The 14,229-nt window shown below is 34.6% G+C and overlaps 1 protein-coding gene across 4 annotated transcripts in view; it reads right to left on the bottom strand.

Moving 5' to 3' along the window:
- The window catches only part of TMPRSS2 (transmembrane serine protease 2), a 112,090-nt gene that overhangs the window by 9,936 nt on the left and 87,925 nt on the right, over nt 1-14,229 (bottom strand). For all 4 annotated transcript variants that reach the window (XR_003567462.1, XM_027843625.1, XM_027843626.1 and 1 more), the window contains exons 12-13: nt 12,320-12,462; nt 4,919-5,071 (exon numbers count right to left, since the gene is read on the bottom strand). Coding sequence is in view for 3 of the 4 variants with exons in the window: in XM_027843625.1 (XP_027699426.1) it covers nt 4,919-5,071; nt 12,320-12,462 (296 nt within the window). In the remaining variant the exon portion in view is untranslated. The remainder of the gene's footprint in view (nt 1-4,918; nt 5,072-12,319; nt 12,463-14,229) is intronic.

Raw genomic sequence — 14,229 nt, 5'->3', positions numbered from 1 at the left:
AAGGAATCTAGCAATATGGTATAATTAATGACTGATAAGCAGTGATTACAAGTCCTTGACCAGAGCTTTCTCCTACCCTTAGGACCATGAATAGTTGAGTCATATACCCTGGGACTATGACTAAAATGAGTTGATATCCAATAGGCCTGGTATTGTGGAAGGCAAGATATTAAGTATGCCAGGTCATACCAAGGTATTAGGTATGCCAAGTCATAACATAACGTATGGAAGGACCCAATTGGCACCAGGAACATAGCTAACTGACTGTTATTAGTATATGACACTATGGGCCAACCTCATTCGCTATCATGATTATCATCATATTCTACATCACCATTCCCCACAGTCACATTTAGCACCACTTTGGGAATAAATGAAAGATGATGCCATCTGAATCTCTTAGAGTTTTAGACCAAATTTCACCTAACCTGATTGTGTGCTTCTTGGTCATTCCCAAATCCTTCAGGAGCTTCCCCTGGTCCCATGTTGTAAGAAATATTTCCAGGGTGGGAATTCTTTTGGAATAATATTACCGGAACCCAAGGAGGAATCTTCCCCAGCAATGTGGAGGGATACCTTGACTTAGCCCTTTGGTATGGTAATACTGGAATCCTATCTTTCCCTTGGGGGAATAGACATATTAGCCTGAATAGAGATTATGGATTTTGACTTACAAAATTTCAATGATAGCCTAGCAGTCAGGGCAGCTTTTACAAAAGGATTATTAAGTGGTTTAAATTTCTCTTGCTGCATTTTGTCATGAGTTACTTCATGAATTAGTTCATCACAGGGTTCACCTAACTTATGGGAGGCCTTCAGTTTCACTTGACATCTCGTGAGCACCAGTTGAGCACTTCATCTATGCAACATAACCAACCCATATTCTCATGGCATTATTTTATGATTTTTACCAACACCTATTCCCCTGCCTTTCTCAAATTAATTTAAAACTTTAAAATTATACTGTCTAGAACCAGGAAGGATCTGAGACAGAATCTAGTCCAAACAGTCCCTTCTTTCTATTTCACTGTGTGTTACTAATCATCTCATTTTTTTTAAAAAATAAAATTTGAGTAAGGAAATATGTCATAAAGGAAAATGGTTCTACAATAGGATGAAGAGCAATAGAAATGTCAAGTCATTCGTAGGACAAAAAAATCCAAAAAAGGAACTAGTGATAAAACAGAGCTTCAAGATATTTATACACACAAGTATATCATGGAGGTAATAAGGCAAAGTGATATTCTAATAAAAGAAAGCAAAAAAGCTATTTCTGAAAAAAAATTAAATTTTTTTTAAAAAAGCTATTTCTGTCCAGGATATCATCATCCTTCTAGTCATTCAAGTTTGCAACCTCAAAGTCTTCTTCAAATCTCCCTTTTTCTTCACTTTCCATATCAATTCAGTTGCTCTAGCTTGTCAATTCTTTGTTCCTAGCACCTTTTGGATCTAACTCCTCTCCATTTACGCAGTTCAGGTATTTATTCATCTTGCCTACACTGCTACAATCGACTTCTAATTGATTTCCCTGCTGCTATTCTCTTTCCTCTCCCTTCCATTCCCACATTGGCCAGATCACTATTTCTAAAGCACAGGTCTGACCTCTGCCCAAGAAGATTCAGGGCTTTTTTACTGCCTCTATGAGAAAATACTCTGATATTTAACACTCTCACTATCTGACTACAACCTACCTTAGAAGACATTTGATACTAATCCCCATACACTATACAATCCAACTAAAATACTAAAATACCTTCTGTTCTTTGTCCATTGTATGTTGTCCATTTGTCCTTTCATGCTGTCCCTTGTGCCTGAAATGCTGTTTTCCCACCTCTACTCCTTGCAATCCTGAGTTTCATTTCAGTGAAGTGCCATCTCTTACATAAAGTCTTTATTACTCCTCCCCCTCAGCTGTTTGCCCTTTCCTATGTTCCCAGCAAAATCATTTCTATTTACTGTATGCATTTTACTGTTATTATTATTATTACTACTTATCTTCATAAGTAAAACAATGTGGCAGAACGGATAGAGTAAGAGAATCAAATTGAGTCCATTCTGTATCATTATGGACATTTTGTACAGTTGCTAAGTTCTGTGTCTGTGAGCTAAAGTTTAGTTGTTTCTATAAATTGTCATTTCAAGGAAATCAATATTATTGTATCCCTAACTGGCTTGAAGGATGCAGGTGGATGCAACCAATGAACATCCCTCAAGCACACCTAAATCTAAAAATAGTAACTATTAAAAAAAACCCTTGTAATTCTCTCTTCTGGGTCCTTGTGTCTGCTGAGGGGCCATGTACCTGATCTGTCTGCAATTGCATGCCTTGCTAATAAATTACATAGCTTAGATTTTGTTTCCTCAGTTTACCTCAATTCAAAAATGAAAATTGGCAACCACAAAGGGATCTAGAGGAGGTCCTAGCCCCTAGAGTGACTTCTCCAAGGAACTTGTTAGAGCATGCCAGTTGACTTTCTCACTGAAGAATTTCTCTACAGAAGTATGCCGCTGAGGTCTGACACCCCTTCAATTTCAGCTCTTCCAAGATTAAAGTAAGCCCTCACAAACGATTGGGGAAGGATATCCCTGGAAATATTCCCCTAAGGGAAAGATAGGATTCCAGTATTACCATACCAAAGGGCTAAGTCAAGGAATCCCTCCACATTGCTGGGGAAGATTCCTCCTTGGGTTCCGGTAATATTATTCCAAAAGAATTCCCACCCTGGAAATATTTCTTACAACATGGGACCAGGGGAAGCTCCTGAAGGATTTGGGAATGACCAAGAAGCACACAATCAGGTTAGGTGAAATTTGGTCTAAAACTCTAAGAGATTCAGATGATAATTTGTTTTGGCCTCAAATGAGTACCTTGGAATATTGTAAATTAAAGATGAGAAGATTCTGCAAACCCTCACCACGTCTGTCTTGTTTTTGTTTCTGTTTAAATGTTAGTATTTGTGTAATGTCCAGTATTGTTGTTAGCATTGTCTGTGTTTTACATCTTGGTAAATTTAAACTGATGTTTTCCTGTGGTCTAATTAGCCAAGGGAAAAAGGATTAAATGCTCTTTTAAATGTTTTTATTTTGATGAACATAAGGTCTTCCAACTTGTATGAAAAAAATCTAATTCATTAGAATAAGACATATGCAGGAAGAGCTAGACAAAAGGTAATATGAAAAATATCTGAGGAAATGAGGTCAAAGATTTGTTCTGTGAAATTTGGATTCAGTCAGAGGGCCACACTTGAGGACCTAGAGGGTCAAAGTGGTAGGTTCTCCACCACTGGTCTAAAAGGTACCAAAACATTCATAGAAGTATTCTTTGTAACAGCAAAAAAATGGGAATAGCTAAACAAGCTATAGTAAGACAATGTAATGGAACCCTACTCTGCAGCAGACAACTATGAATGAGAATTTTAGAAAAATGGGGTAGGATGTACGTGAACTAATGCAGAATGAATAAGTAGAACCAGAAGAACAGTATACATGTATGGAGACAAAAAGACAACAGTCATCTATCTCTGTTGACATGAGGGACTCGAATAATAAAAATAATAAGAATGATTGCTAGCATTTCTATAGCACTTACAATGTGGGAGTCACTGTACTAAGCACTTGTAAATTATCTCATTTGATCATCTAACAACCATGGGATGTTATGATTACTCCCATTTTACAGATGAGGAAATTGAGTCAAATAGAGGTTAAGTGACTTGCCCAGAGTCATGCAGCTAGTAAGTGTTTGAGGGCTGGATTTGAATTTAGATCTTCCTAATTCAAGACATAATCCTATAGTTTGCTAAACAAAGATAAAGTTCTCCATCAAGCCTAAAATGCAGGTAACTGCTAAGAAGGCTATATAAACAGAAATAAGCTGCTTTTCTTCAAGTGTAAGACTTCTTCAAGCTCTGTTCAGAAATTCCTTTCTTAAAGAATCCACCTGTAACTATGTATAGTGGTGTTTCTGTATTTTAAGAGGACAAGTTGTATTCCTTGTCACAACACATAATGACCAAAATAATGAAAACAAGGGAGCAAAAACTAGTAAAAGGAAACCAAACTCTGAGTACCTGTAATAAACAATCTTGGTCCCAAAGAACTAGTAAAGAAGCATATCTCCCTCTTCTTGGTGGAGAAGGGAGAATACTATTTATGTCAGATGTGGTCACTGGGTTAATCCTATTTGATGGACTGTTTTTCTTTGTTAAAAGAGAGATCTGAGAAGGAATCCTGAAATGACTGATGTAAAAATGAAAGGTGACTTAAAAAATCTTTTTTTTCCAAAAAAGTACTCTTGGAATTTTTAGTGGACTTCAAGCTCAGTATGAGTAAATGGCAACCAAAAAAATTATGTAATCCCAAGTTGCACCAAGGGGAACAGTGTACAAAAAGGAGGTGGTAGTCCTCCTGTACTTCACCCAGATCAGATCATATCTGGAACCATCTTCAAGTATTTGAAAGGTTATCATAGGAAAATAGGATTAGACTTTTTCTGCTTAGGCTGAAATGATACCAGTAGGATCATGCAGTATAAGTTTCAAAGAAACATATTTATACTTGATTTAAGGAAAAACTACTCAGTAATTTGAGCTGCCCAAAGTAAGTTGTTTCAAGAGACAGTGGTTTTCCTCTTCCATAGTTCTTAGAGAAAAGATTTTTCGAGTATGTTACAGATGGCATAATTAGTCTAATTGCTCTTCCAATTTCCAAAAACTGTGTAGAGTCCAGAGAAATGGCTCCCAACTAACATCACTGCTACTTGGAAGGAAAAAAAAAACCAAATACATTTCCTACTGCTAATAATTGGCCATTTGCATCTGTGTTAATTACAGAGGAACTCAGTATATTATATATGTGTGAGCTTTAAAAAGGGAAGAAGGATATATTTAATGAATTAAAGGCAAAACATAAACATTACCTGCATTTGTTGGTAAATCCAGTCTGTAAATACTGTCAGGTTTCCGTAAACTCCAGGTCTGTTTGTCTTGGCACATCCAGATCCCCAGCTTGTATCACCAACCAACCACCATATGGAATCTTTCTTGGTGACTAAAGGACCCCCACTGTCACCCTAAGAACAACAAAGAAAGTTAAATAAGAGGACAGAATTAAAAAAAGAAGACAAGGATGTTTGATATAAATGAATGCATGAGACAATTGGGTGGGAGGGGAGAAGAAAAATTTTGGGGTGGGGAGGATGATGCAATGCAATGAATGTTGGTTTAAAGCCTTGCTTTGGAAGACTTCCTACCTCTCTCCCTCCCTTCTTCCCTTCTTCAATTCCTTCCTTCCTTCCCATCATCTTATCTTGTCTAGAAATTTGTCATCTCAATCTCCCTCTACCTAATGTTAAATATCTTGTCTATGGCGCTTTTCCCCTGCTTGCAAACATGTTCAGCTTTCCACACATAATCTAAAATACATATGAGAAAAAAATGACACAATATTTTCAAACTATTCTCTTACAGCTCTCCTCCTTTTTATAGTCAAACTGCAAGAAAAAGTTGTTCATACTAATTTCCTCTACTTTCTCACCTTCCACTCAGCCCTTTGTAACCTGCCTTCCAACTGAACTGATTAACTAAAATTACTTTCACTGTCAGCAATGAGCTCTTCATCCAATGGTCTTTTCTCAGTCCTCGTCCTCCTTCATAACCTCTGTAGCATTTGACACTGCTGCCTACTTGCTCCTTCTGGATTTTCCTCCTCCTGGGGTTTTCATCAACACTGTTCTGTTATGCCTTTCTTTGTTCCAGTTGGGTGAATTATTTTTCGTTTCCATGGTTGGATCATCATCCATATCCTAACTACCGTGTGCAGATGTGCCCCAAGTTTCTATACTGGTCCTTCTCTTTCTACACACTTTGTTGATGATGTAAAAAGTTTGAATGAGTTTATTTACCATCTATATGCAGATGGCTCTGAAATTGACAATAAATTTACTCCTAATATCTGTCCAGAATTCCACTTCTGTCTTTCCAGATTATTAGGGACAATGAATTGTTCCTAAAGAAAACAAGCAAGGCTTCAAGGGAGAGGGGAAGGAGGATTAGTTGAAGGAAGAGGCAATGTTTATGAGACAAGAGAAAATTTAGGGGGTATATAAATGACTAATGCAGATTTACTCTGTTTGGACTCAGAAGGAAAGGGTAGAAGTAGAAAAGAAGCAACTTTAGGATTGATATCAGGAAAAATTTTAATTAGATCTTCCAAAAGTGAAACGGGCTTCTTTGAGAAGTGATGGGTCAGCTCTTCCCTCCCACCCCTCCAAACACATACACACACACACACACACGCACACACACAAGCCCACAGAAGTCTTTAAGCAGAGATTGGATGACAAATTACTATGTATATGATCATGGGGATTCCTTTGGATTACGAGCTGAACTAAATCTTCCCCTAGATGCCTTAGAGACCACTTAAAACTGCACATACCTGAAACGAAATTCACTAACTTTCCTCCTAAAACCATTAGCCATTTTCTAACTTCCCTATTTCTAACCATGCTACCACCATCATGCATCCATTCACCTAGGTTTTCAAGCTAGGAATCATTCTTAACCCTTCATTCTCAGTCATCACCACCACCAGCCCCATCCAATCAGCTGCCAAGATTCAAGGATTCTATCACATTAATATCTCTTGTATCAGCCCCCTTCTCTTTACTACATCTAAATAACTCTGGATCAGGCCCACATACCTATTAACTTAGATTACTGAAAAAACTCCTAATTGGTCTACCTCAGGAGTAAGGAACCTGTGCCTCAAGGCATGTGGCCTCTAGGTCCTCAAGTGTGACCCTTTGAATCCAAACTTCACAAAACAAATCCATTTGTGAAATTCCATTCTGTGAAGTTTTTATTCAGTCAAAGGGCTGCACTTGAGGACCTAGAGGGCCACATGTGGCCTCAAGGCCACAGGTTTCCCAACCCTGGACTCTACCTACATCCAATCTCTTCCCTCTACATAGCTGCAAAATTGATATTCTGTATATGTATGCGTGTGTGTGTATGTATTCTACTGTATTTTCATTTATTTTCCTAAAAATTTCCCAATTACAATTTTTACTTTTTTTATTTATTTTTAAGTTAAATACAAAAAGCCAAAAAAATTTTCCATATTCACAGTACAATATAAAGAGAAGATTCAATATAAAACCATGAATTTCCATTTACATGGAAATTTTTAAGTTTTCTTTTGTTCTCTGCTGTTTACTTTTTTTCCCTCCCTTTCCCTCCCCTCCCCCCATTCTACAGAAGGCTACAATTAAACACATACAACACACACACACTCTCACAAAATTATAATATACAGTTCTTTCTCTGGAAGTGAACAACATCTTCCTTCATAGGTCCTTTGTAGTTGATTTGAGTATTTATGATACTCAAGATGAATTTGTCATTCAATGTTGTTCTTAGGGACAATATTTCTGTTACTATGTACAACATTCTCTTGGTATTGCTCATTTCACTTCTCATTATTTCATGCAAGTCTTTTCATGCTTTTCTGAAAATCAACCACCTTATCATTTCTTATAGCACAATAGTATTCTATCACAATTACATACCACAACTCCTTCAGCCATTCCCTAATTAAAGTGTATTTGTCAGTTTAACCTAAATCTGATAATGTAAGATGATATCTCAAAGTTCTTTTTATTTGCATTTCTCTAATGATTTTCATATGAATGTATATAGTTTTGATTTTGTCACTGAAAAACTGCCTGTTCATATCCTTTGACCATTGATCAATTGGAGAATGACTCATTTCTTAGAAACCTGATAAAGATCTTAATATATTTGAATCTGAGAGACTATAAAAATTTCACCCCAGTTTTCTGCTTTCCTTCTAATATTGGCAACATTGGTTTTATTTGTATATATACTTCTTAATTTAATCAAATTATTCATTTTACACCTCACAATGCCTCTGTCTCTTATTTATGCACAAATTGTTCTATCTATAAATCTAATAGGTAACAGATTCCATGTTCTTCTAATTTTCTTGTGATATCTCCCTTTATATCTAGGTCATGTATCCATTTTGACCTCTTAGTAAATTATTTAAGGTATCAGTCCATGCCCAAGTTTTGCCAGATTGCTTTCCAGCTTTCCCAATTTTTACTAAATAATGAATTCTTATGCCAAGAATTTAAATCTTTACATTTGTCAAACACAAAACTACTATAGACATTTGCTGCTGTGTATTGTATCTGCTGATCTTTTTATTTCTTAGTCACTACCAGTTAGTTTTGATAATTACTGCCTTATAATATAGTTTAAAATCTGGTACTGTTAAATCTTCTTTGTTTACATTTTTAATTAGTTTCTTTGAAGTTCTTGGCCTTTTATTCTTCCAAATAAACTTTATTATTTTTTAACTCAATAAGGCCAAATTGTTTACTTCTTACATGGGAAAATGTTACTATTATTTGAGTAGTATGAAAGAACATATAGAGAAATAGAAGGATTGGGATTGAGTTGAGGATGCTGAGATAATTCTAAAAAGCAAAATTGGGTAGGGAGAGGTAAAATGGAGCAATTTTCTCATCAAAACGAGACTTGAATGGAAGAACTGTTATAGTGGAAGCAGGTGAGGATGGTAGTGCTGGAACCTTATTCTCATCAAAACTGGGTTAAAGAGGGAATAACATACATATAGAATGGTATAAAAGTATACCAAATTTATAAAGAAATAAGAGGGTGAGTGGACAGGATAGTGTAGGGACTTTTAGAAGGGTGTGTAAATTGAGAAATAGGAGGTTGTGAGGAGAGGATAAGGGAGGAATTTGAGAGGGGTGTGTAGATTAAAGAATAAGAGGTTAAGAGGAGAGGATAAGGGAGGAATTATTTAAAAGGCATGGCTTATTGAGGAAGTGGTTAGAAGTAAATCAGATGTGTGAAAAGGGATAAGGTAATTAAAAGAGAGTGAGAAGGATAATAGTGAGTAAAAATATCATGGAGGGAAATACACAACTATTAATTATAACTTTGAATGTGAATGGGATGAACTCACCCATAAAATGGAAACATAGCAGAATGGATTAAAAATCAGAATCCAACAATATGTTGTTTACAAGAAACAAATTTTAAAATGAAAGATACACACAGAGTTAAAGGAGTGGAATAAAATCTATTATGCTTCAGTTAAGGTAAAAAAAATCAAAGTTAGCAATAATCTCAGAAAAAGTTAAAGTAAAATAGTTTTAATTAAAAGATTAAACAGGGAAACAGCAGATGCTAAAGCATCAAAATTTTTAAAAGTTAAATGAATTACACATAGAAATACATAGAGAGTAATACTATAATAGTAGGGTACTTTAACCTTCCCCTCTAAGAATTAGATAAATCTAACCAAGAAATAAATAAGAAGCTGAGGAGGTAAATTGAATCTTAGTAAAGCTAAATATGATAGATATCTGGAGAAAACTGAATGGGAATATAAAGGAAAACACCTTTTTTCTCAGAGGTAGATACATTTCTACAAAATTTTATTATAAAATTACAATTCTCAAAAAATACAAAAATACAAAAGAGTATAAAAACTTCATAGCTAAATGCAGAAAAGCAGAAATATCCAATGCATCCTTTTTAGATCAAAATGCAATAAAAATTATATTCAAAAAGGGACCATGGAAACACAGATTAAAAACTAACTGGGGACTAAACAACATAATCTTTAAGAATAAGTGAGTTAAAGAAGAAATCATAGAAACAATCAATAATTTCATTAAAGAGAATGACAATAATGAGACAATATATCTAAACCTGTGGGATGCAGCAAAAGCAGTAATCACAGGAAAATTTATATCTTTAAATGTTTATATCAATAGAACAGAAAGAGCAAACCAATGAATTGAGTATGAGAAATAATAATTAATAACCAATAATTTGGGGAGATTCAGAGCTCTCCACTTCTTCCAAAGTCCTAATTTTAAAATTTCAGTCTCTTAAAGGACATTGCTGATAATGAGATTGGACTAACTTTTTAATTCAAGATCACACTCTGGTGGAAGCTACTATGTTCTGCTCAGGCTTGGGTGGGGTATTTTTATATATCTTAGCCCAAAGTTTTGGGTGGTCTAGTACCTAAATAACTGAAATAAGGGTGACAAGATGTCTCTCTCAGTCCTTCATTTTAATATAGCTCACCTTCCATTGTTTTATCCAATCAGAGTTAATTGCCTCCCCTCAGGAACACCTACACTTTGAAAGGTATATAAACTGAGAACTTGTTACCATGATTGTCTTTAGTCTAAGACAGATGGCCAAATGATCAACCTTTTATTAATAATATGTTGGCCTTATTAATAAAATGATTAAATTACCTAGAAACTATGTCTCTCAAACCTGTTTAATTGCCAGAGTATCCAATTAAAAAAAAAAACTAGATAAAGAACAAATTAAAAATCCCCAATTAAACACCAAATTGGACATCTTAAAAATTAAAGGTGAGATTATTAATACTGAGTGTAAGAATAATTCTCAAAACTACCTGGTACTGGCCAAGAAATAGAAAGGTAAATACTGGAACAGAGTAGACATGCAATACATAATAGCAAATGATTTTAATAACCTTGTGTTTTGGGATAAGAATTCATTATTTAGCAAAAATTGTTGGGAAAGCAAAAAGCAGTCCAGCAGAAATTAAGTATAGACCAATATCTAACACCATTTATGAAGATCAAGTCAAAATGGATACATGACCCAGATATAAAGGGAGATTGTATAAGCAAATCAGAAGAACATGGAACATATTACCTATCAGATTTATAAATAGGAGAACAATATATGAATAAACAAGAGATAGAGAGCATTGGGAGGTATAAAATGTACAATTTCAATTATATTAAATTAAAAAGGTTTTTGTACAAATAAAACTATTATAGTCAAAATTAGAAGGAAAACAGAAAATTGGGGGGGAAATTTTAATACAGTTTCTCAGATAAGGATCTCATGTCTCATATCTCAATTTTTTTGGACAAATTTCTAAGAAATGAGTCATTCACCAATTGATAAATGGTTAAAGGATACGAACAGGCAGTTTTTCCATGAAGAAATCAAGTGATAGTCATATAAAAATACTCTAAATCATTGCCAATTAAAGAATTGCAAACTAAAACAACTTTGAGATACCATTTTACATCTATCAGATTGGCTAAAACAATAAAATAGAAAAATTACAAATATTGGGGGATATTGAAAAACTGGGACACTAATTCACTATTGGTGGAATTGTGAACTGATCCAACCATTTTGGAGAGCAATCTGGAATTATAAAATCGTTTATACCCTTTGACCCAGAAATACCACTATTAGGTCTGTTTCCAAGGAGATTACAGGAAAAGTAAAAGAACTTATATGTTTCAAAATATTTATAGCAGCTCTCCATGGTGGCAAAAAAAAATGGAAATTGAGAGGATGTCTGTCAATTGGGGAATGGCTAAAAAAGTTGTTGTATATAATTGTAATGAAATAGAAAAACATGAAAAGACTTGCATGAAACAATGAAGGACAAAATGAGCAGAACCAAAAGGACATTGTACAAATTAACAGCAATATTGTTTTAAGAACAACTTTGAATGACTAAGTCATTTTGAGTACTCAAATCAACTACATCAGAAAGGACCTATGAAGGAAATGCTATCCACATGCGGAAAAAGAACTTATAAATAGAAGTATGTACAATATGATTATATATATATTTTATATATGTATATACATATATACACATATATACATATTTCATATACATACATAAACATACACACATACACATATAGAAACACACACATACAAACTTGCATCTAATGGTAGCCTTCGGTAGGACAGGGTAGAGAGGGGAAAAAAAATAAAAATGTACAGCAGAGAACAGAAGAAAACTTAGAAGGAAGCACAAAAAAGCAAGATAGCTTTGAAAATGATGTGTAGTATTACATAGTTTAAAAAAAAGTAAACAGTGTGAAATAGAAATTCATAGTTTGATATTGAATCTTTTTTTATGTTGTACTATGTACATGGAGAAGTTCTTTTTTTGTCTTTTTGCATTTAAGTTCAAAATGAAAAAAATTAAAATTAAAATTAGGATGGTTTAGGAAATACATGTAATGGTTAAAATGGAAATATATTTTGCATGACTTCACATGTATAATGGATATATTGCTTTGCCTTCTCAAGGGCCAAGGGAGGGGCTTATAGGAGGAAGAGAACTGGAACTCAAAATTTAAAAAAGAATGTTAAAATGAAAAAAGAAAAAGAGAAGAAATACACATAGCCAAAATAATGTTTACCATAGTTGAACATAAAACAGCAATTACCTGACAGGAATCAATTTTCCCTCTGAGATATCCAGCACAAATCATGGAAGAAGTGATCATGTTATTGTAGACATATCGGCTATTACATTTCCAAGGTTCTATTATGGGTACCATAACGGCTTTCAAGAAGTCTGAAGTTTTACCTGAGGATCAAATATATGACCATAAAATTTAAGACAAGGATGGATCATTTCAACTGCAAAAGTGAAAAGTTAAGTTAATAAAGTTAATAAACTGCTATCAAAGCAGTTATACTCATGTTTGATTCTTTTATATCACCTCTTTCCCTCCCTCCCTTATTCTTCAGTTTCAATGCAGAGTGAGTTATCCAAGAAGCCTGAATCATCATTTCAAATGGAACAGACCATATCTGATGTTAAGTAAGTGCTAACCAACAAAAGGAGGCATTACTTCATTTGTTAAAGATTATTCCAGTTGAGCACTTTTCTTTCAGGCCTCCAGATTCACAAAGTCTGTTTTAATTAAAGCCAAGCAACATACAGAAAGGACCTAAAAAAGGTTGGATCACCCTTTTTCCTTCAGAAAGAATCATAAGGGTCTTTATTTCCAGAAGGTAACAGATGTCTATCCAATTCTTATTAAGTACAATTCAAGCATCATAAATGTTGCACTTTCAAAATCCTGGAATTCTAAAATTCCTTTGAAAGCAATTTTCTGTCTTTCCTTTTCTCTAATTCCCTTATTTGTTTAGCATCATCATAACTGTCTATGTTCCAATTCTTAATTTCTCCGTACATTACTCTGGTCTTGATTCACTTTCCACTTTACCTAGCCATGAACATATTATTGTCAGCTACTTCAACAATGACCTCTCTTCCACATTCCAGTCTTTTGACCTTCTGCTGTTTCAACCCTACAAACACTCAGGCTTGAATATCCACTCCCAGTCTTCAAAATGCTGCTGAAGGAAACCACAAAATTATTCCAACTATTACAAATTTATGTTATCTAGCTTCAAATGAGCCCTCACTTCTGCTAGGTAATTTTTAAAATCATCTCTTATTGAATCTTTATCACATTCCTAACAATACCTGTTCCAAATTTCCTTTCTTCAAAGCCAAATTTGACCTCACCTCCTATGTTACAAAGATTAAAGCCATCCCATGTAAACTCTAAAACTTCTAAAACTTCAACATTCACATCTTTCTTTGCCTTTCCAACAATAACTTAACAAGAAGTACTGATTTCCCCTTGCTAATGGTACCACTACCGTCAATCTCATTCCCTCCTCCCCATTATTCTTTGACTTTCACCCATAAATCCTCCTCTCTGAAGACAGGCTTTCTCTGCCTTAGGTATCTTCAGTATCTTCATCTTTAATATTGCCTTTCTTTCACCCTAAAAATATGCATGGGTATCTTCCATCTTTTAAAAAAAATAAAGAAAAAGCACTTCTTCCTTTGATGCTACTATCTACTCAAGTTATCATCCTTCACTGAAAATTTCAAGAAGGCTATCTATACTGGCTACTTCTCCTTCTTTTACTACCTGCTCACTCCTCAGCCTCTTGCAATTTGGCTTTCATCCCCACCATTCTATTAAAACAGTTCTCTCCAAATCCACTAACAAAAAAACCTAATGGCTTTTCTTTCTCTCCTCATTCTCCTTGACCTCTTGGTGATATATGACATGAGCTATCTTATTCCTTCCTGATGCCCTCTCTCTCTCTTGCCTTCTGCAAACTACATTCTCAAGTTCTCATCCTTTAGTATCTCTCCTTACTATTCCTCCTCTGTCCCCTTGTTTATTTTCTTCATTGTCTTCCACTGTAATACAGATTTCCCCTACAATTGTCCTTTAGGTACTCTTTTATGCTCTGATGGTTTCAATTATAACCTCTATGGAGATAACTCCTAAATCTGTATCTCTGATCTATCTGCTTTTTATTA

The sequence above is a fragment of the Vombatus ursinus genome, unplaced genomic scaffold (genome assembly GCF_900497805.2).
Source record: "Vombatus ursinus unplaced genomic scaffold, bare-nosed wombat genome assembly UNPS02014924.1, whole genome shotgun sequence".
Classification (NCBI taxonomy): domain Eukaryota; kingdom Metazoa; phylum Chordata; class Mammalia; order Diprotodontia; family Vombatidae; genus Vombatus; species Vombatus ursinus.
The sequence above is the reverse complement of the archived record's forward strand: the minus strand, read 5'-3'. Positions and strand labels throughout refer to the sequence as shown.